The sequence below is a fragment of the Merops nubicus genome, unplaced genomic scaffold, assembly GCF_000691845.1.
Source record: "Merops nubicus isolate BGI_N331 unplaced genomic scaffold, ASM69184v1 scaffold18518, whole genome shotgun sequence".
Lineage (NCBI taxonomy): Eukaryota > Metazoa > Chordata > Aves > Coraciiformes > Meropidae > Merops > Merops nubicus.
In genome coordinates this window covers 1-5,946 of record NW_008627942.1, presented here as the reverse complement: position 1 = coordinate 5,946, position 5,946 = coordinate 1, and the positions used below count along the sequence as shown (strand labels likewise).

General features: G+C 42.9%; 1 protein-coding gene across 1 annotated transcript in view; it reads right to left on the bottom strand.

Annotated features, from left to right (window-relative positions):
• The window catches only part of GLG1 (golgi glycoprotein 1), a 44,919-nt gene extending 39,992 nt beyond the window's left edge, over positions 1–4,927 (bottom strand). Inside the window, exons 1-3 of the mRNA XM_008946519.1 lie at positions 4,838–4,927; positions 4,292–4,324; positions 1,483–1,569 (exon numbers count right to left, since the gene is read on the bottom strand). Coding sequence (XP_008944767.1) covers positions 1,483–1,569; positions 4,292–4,324; positions 4,838–4,927 — 210 coding nt within the window. The remainder of the gene's footprint in view (positions 1–1,482; positions 1,570–4,291; positions 4,325–4,837) is intronic.
• Between the last annotated feature and the right edge of the window lie 1,019 nt (positions 4,928–5,946).

Sequence of the window (5,946 nt, the reverse complement as noted above, 5' to 3'; positions counted from 1 at the left end):
CTTTCTCGTGGGCAGGATGCCCAAGCCAAACTCTCTCCTGCTGGGCTCCCAGCGGAGGGGTTCCAGCCCCCACATCATTGTTGTGGCCTCCTCGTGATCTGCTCAAACAGGCAACCAAGGATGTCTTGGCTGTAAAAATTCTGCAGCAGCTTTATGTCATAAACTAGCAAAATATCCTCTTTCCTGCAAAAGTGAGATTTGACAGATTTTGCAGTGTTTGCTTTGGGGAGCTGCTGAACTCCAAACACAACATAACCTTTCAACGCAAGCTGATTTCCTTCCACTGTTTGCTATTCTAGCTTTCTTGTACTAACTTTTTCCTTCATCTCTCCTTCTACTAAATGATGGTTTCCCACTAGCATTATTCTTTCTGCAGCTCTGCTGGTGCTGAGAAGGGGAAGCAGAACCCTTGCAGGTCATGAAGAAAAAGCAACCAAGTACCTTTCGACTCTGCTACTAATTCCCAAACTTTTGGTGCCATGCTGCTATTGACACACTCCATTTCTCAGAATTTTGTGTTTCTCTCAAATTAAGACTTTGCAGAGAATGGAGAACCATGTAGGTGGTTCCACCAAACTGTGAGGATGTGGAAAATGTTCATCTGAAACTTGCTCTGAGCACTGATGTATTTCTTTTGTCTAACAGGCAAGTTTCCACCACTGAAAGCTAAAGCTGTGGAAAACAAACCACCAACACAAACTGGAGTTGGAGAGACAACCTGTTATTCGTGCAACCGGTTGTCTTTCAGGGAAACCTGCTTCAGAAGCCACAAACAGGCCATCATCTAGAGCAAACTGAATTTCCCTTAAAAAGCAGGTTTATTGGTAGGTGAAGTTATTCTGCTGGATCTACAAAGGATGTTTTTTAGAGCACAGTTTAATGACTGAACAAAGTCATCTGAAGCCTGTACTGCTGCAAAGAGCCTTGATTCCATTGCTTCCCCTGAAGTCTGGATGAAAACTACCCCAAAGGGGAAATCCTCAGCTCAGTCAGCCCCTGTGTGGCTGGGCGTGCAGCCTCTAGAGCTTTAGCACAAGCACAAGGGAAGAAATGATTCACCAAGTAATCTCTGAAGCTGGAATGAGGTGTTTTCGTGCTTCTGATAGGACTAACAGTGCAACGTAGAAAGAGGACGTTCCTAACAGGGAGTCCTTGGCATAATGCAACTTCGAGCCTCAAAGAAAAACAAAAAGTTGATTCACCATTTGATAATCTGTATGCTTATCCTCTCTGCTAGCAAGACATAATCCAGAACCAGCCTCATGCTACATTCAATGGAACCTCTGCTACACCAAGGCTGGTACAACCACCTATCGATTGATTAAAGAATTAATTTCCAAATTAATTACACCTAGTGATTTGGCATATAAGACTAGAGCTTGCCCAAAACCAACACATTATTTACACATTAATTCACTACCACAAAGTAGTGAGAAAAATCCTTAGTGCCACAGCAGCAGCCCTGGCTCTCCTCTGGCTCACCTCTGTGATAGTGGACTTGCAGACTTCTCTGGCCACGGATTCAAACTTCGGATCTGTAGTCAGGTTGAGCTTGTAGTTCCACAAGAGCTAGGGAGAGAGTGTTGTAGAAAGGGGGTTTAACAGCTTCCCATGGAGAATGAGAAATATTTTGCTTTAGAAAAGAATGAAACATCATTTATTCCCAATCTGTATCATCATCCTTCTACGGCACAACGATCAATGCAAAGTCTCCCTGGCAACAACTTTGTCCCTTCGTTTCTGCAGTAATTTTCTCATTTTGAGCAAATCCAGACTCTTAAAAATCTCTCCATAAGCTGATGAGTTGACTCATTAAAAGTAAATACATCTAATGAAGACAATTTATTAACTGAAAGGATAAAAATCACAGCTGTACCTTGCTACCTGCTGCATGTTTAAACAGTGTCTTCAGCCCACCACACTTTCCTGCACCATGGCTCTCCTGCCTGATGCAGATGATCTAACAAAAAAGTGGAAGTCCTCCATATGGGCAGGTTTTGTGCTGAAAACCTAATAAAAGCCTAGCAAAAAAGGATTGAGGACAATGGCAGGTGGTCCTTCTGTGAGAAGCTGCAACCAGAGAACTCTGGATGCAGATGCATTCAAACATCTAGAAGGTCCTCCCTCACACATGACATGTTAGAGGTTAGTGCCAACCACCTCAGAAAGGACAACTGTGCTTCTAGGAGCCAGAGATTCACTCCCATAAGAGCCTCCGTGCATTGAGTCACTGTGCAAGAATCAGTCTTGGGCAAGTCACACTCTGCGGATATATACACATCCCAGATGTCCACAAAGTAAAAATACAGGAGGAGAGAGCAAAACCTCAGCAATAGCCAAGATGTTGCCCAAGAAAAGCTCTATTAGCTCATCTGTTTTTCTCTAGGAACTTCAGTGGCATTTAAATATTTTTCATTTACATAAAGATTAAACAGTCTAAAAAATTCCTTTCAAATATTCTGCCTTTGTGACAAAATCCAATTAGTATCAAAAAGATAAACAGCTTGGTCAAAACTTTGTTTTTATGTTTCAACTGTACACAAAATTCTACGAAAACATGCTCGCACACAAGGAAAGCAGTTTGGCATTGTCTCCAAGAGGGTGGAAGCTCACACAGAGAACTAAAAATGGAATCAACACAACTGCATCATCTTCCACACCTCTTATCATGGGTTTGGAGTTGTGAAAAGTTTTTTTTAAAAAAAGAGATGATGGGAAACCAGGGTATTTCCAAGGGAGTACGTTGTAAATAAACAGGTTTAATAGAAAAAAGTGAATCAACAAGGAACCTGTCCTCACAAAGAGTGCCATAGACATCTCCCAGCCAGGACTGGAAAAACAAGAATGAGGTCCAACACTGTAAGAATACACCTCTGCATCTGGAATCTCAAACTTCAGAGAGCCTTGAAATGAGCTACTCTCCTAAGGAACCTTCCCACAGAGAGACGGAAGGTTAAATGTGCTGTTCAGAAAGCCAGGTTTTAGCGCCAGGCCGTTATTTTCCCAGGAGATGATCACCAGGCATACTACCAAAGACTGCAGAGAGACGCAAAGAAAACCTCTGGACATGAGAGGCCTCTCTCTGTGCTCTAGCTGATGATCGCTCCCCTTCGATTTCTGCCTGGGCGAGTGAGGCTTTGCCCGTATTTCCTTCTCCTGGACAGCTTCTATAATCTACAGCAGGCTGACGTCTGCCCTGCAGCAGAGACACTGGCATTGAATCCAGCAGAGGAAAGGTCCAACTTTGCTTTCTAGAATTCTCAAGCTCTTCATCCAGGACATTTCTGTGTCAGGTAAATACATTTTAACTCCTGAAGTTTTCTATTTAAAAACAAAACGACTTAAACAGAACTATGATGTGCCCTTCATCTGATCCCACCCTGCACCACAGGAGAATTACAGCTGCCATGAAGTCAGGCAGCACACTACTAAAGGTCAATTTATAAACACAGTTGAAAATTACTAGTTCTACAGCATGGCTGGGTTTCATTTCTGGAATATATCTTCCAATAATAAACCAAAATACAGCTTCCAAAGCATCCAAAAGCCAAGACCACCACTGAGATGTGCACTTGCCTGTCTGTGTCTGGGGCTAACCAAACAATTAAGGATCTTGTTATGGTGTATTCTAACAGAATGCAAATGAGGAAACCAAAGGAAGCCTAACACCAACCTGAGCTATGATGATTACTTTTTTTTTTTTTTTTTTGAGTCTCAGGATTTGAAGAGTCAGCTTGACAGCCTGAAAACTGGCTAACGGTTTGCTCACTGTTAACCACAGTGCTGAGAGGAAATCTGTGCTAAAACCAGCCAAGTGGTTCAAACTGCCTCTAAATATCACACCCCCACAGCATTTTCCAAGCGAGTCTAAGGATTTAGCAGCTGTGACAAGTAATACAGAAGGCTTCAACAGCTGAAATTAGGAGTTTAAATTCGGTACCGCTCACATCTTTCCCAAAAGGAGCACATCATATTGCTCCCAGCGACTCATGGGAACCACCCCCTGACTATAAAATAGGAAGGATGTCTGCTGTCCTCTGATACAGAAGTGCAGCTTCTAAAGCTCTTAGGCTCCCCTCTGAAGTCTCCAGGAAGACCACAGTGGCTCTACTGAGTTAAAGAAGTCGCCTGGTTGTTCTTCCTCCACAGGCCAGTACAGAACCCCAGACATGTCTTGATTAATGCCTTTTGCAAACTACCAAACTATGCAAAATACCCAAAGCTGATAAAGGATGTAAGGTGAAAATGTCAAAGCTTGAGACGGAAGAAATAAAAAATCCCCAACACTTACGTGATTGCAGTCTGAAGAGATTTCATTATCTGGCTGAAAAAAAAGGAAAAAGAAGCGTCAGTTCACTGCTGATGTGATGCATCCAATGTACAGAAAAGTAAAAACTTCCAGAAACTACCATGCTGTCAACTCATTTTCCTTGTAAGAAACAATTTGACATAAGCAATAGGAAGTTTTAAAAGCTGCATAATAAGACTGATGATACCTAAGTACCAAAAAGATGGAAATTACAGGTACTTTAGACACAATACTGCCTTCATTCTACAGAACATAAATGGCACAAGAGTAGCAGCATTTATGTAGATGCTGCAAAACCATAATGAACGTGCTTGTGTTTGGCCCAATTGCCCAAATTAAGAAGACAAAAAAGCATCTGTGGGAAAACAAAGATGTGGTAGTAAAGTTTTAGAGAAAAAACAAGTTTCATGCATATAGCTGAAGGAGAAAGGTAGGACTCACTTCCCTGCCCTGTTCCCCACCTGAGAAGCAACATCGTCTTTCTGCTCTGCGTAAACAGGGGTGGGCCAAGGCAGCGCTGAGATTTACCCCTTCAACCATGAGAATCACCCAATATTCATACATCGTTTCAAAATATTCACTATATTCTTTATTCTTCAGTCGTGAAGGTAGTGCCATGTCCTCCTGACAACTCCCAATGGGTAGCCTTCACCAGATGAGTCCACGTGCTCCCACACTCCACAGGGAGCTCGGGTTGCAAACCATCCTGCCCTCCCCTTCCAGCCTGAGGAGCTCTCCCAGCTGAGAACTCCCTGGAAAAAGTTACTCATACAAACCCATATCTCGTCTCCATGGCAAACCCGCACAAACGCAGGACAAAAATCACCTGCCCATCACACCCACAGGAAAATCAACCCTGACTCACAAAGTCTCTGCTTCCACTGACATTTAAGATGCCAGACACGCTCCAAGAGCCCCAGACACTCAAACCCACTCAAAGCTCAAACACATTGACACCAACATGCTAGACCTCAGGTACTTGACGTAAGAGAAGTGGCATTTCTTTAGTTTTGGAAGCAGGCAGCCTAGATCCCCAAGAGTTTTCCAGCGCCTGTGCTGCTGCATGACGCGTTACGCCAACACTCGCATCGTTGTTTGGAGAGCACGAACACAAAGGTTATGGGAAAAAGAGAGCATGGGAAGCCTTTCCAAGTCCTTAATTACATCCATTATTAACTAAAGCATTTTTCTGTTCCATAGCAGGAAGCAACAGAAATTACCTCTCCGCTTAGAAAATAAACCCAAACGGCACCTGAAGGAGCACAGTAATTAACTGCAGTTTGGTCAGACTGCCGCTATCAAAACCCCGTATCTCCCAAAGTAGCAATAAATTTAAAAATCAGGATATCAACTTTTTCTTGAAAGGCTAGCAGATGCCTGTTCATTATCCTCAGACTGCAGAACCGATTCGCACAACTCAAGGCTGTCATCCAAATTACAATATCTGAAAGCAGCCTCTAAGACCAACACAATCGGGACATACAAGGTGGGTTTTCCTTAATTTTCCATACCTATCCTAATTGTTCAGCCACAGACAGAGGTTTTAGACTAAGCTAATTTCAAAAGGTGAGTCAGAATGCCCTCCACTGAAGTTGCTGCCTCAGTCTTTCAGTCAAGGATAGTTTTTACATATATAT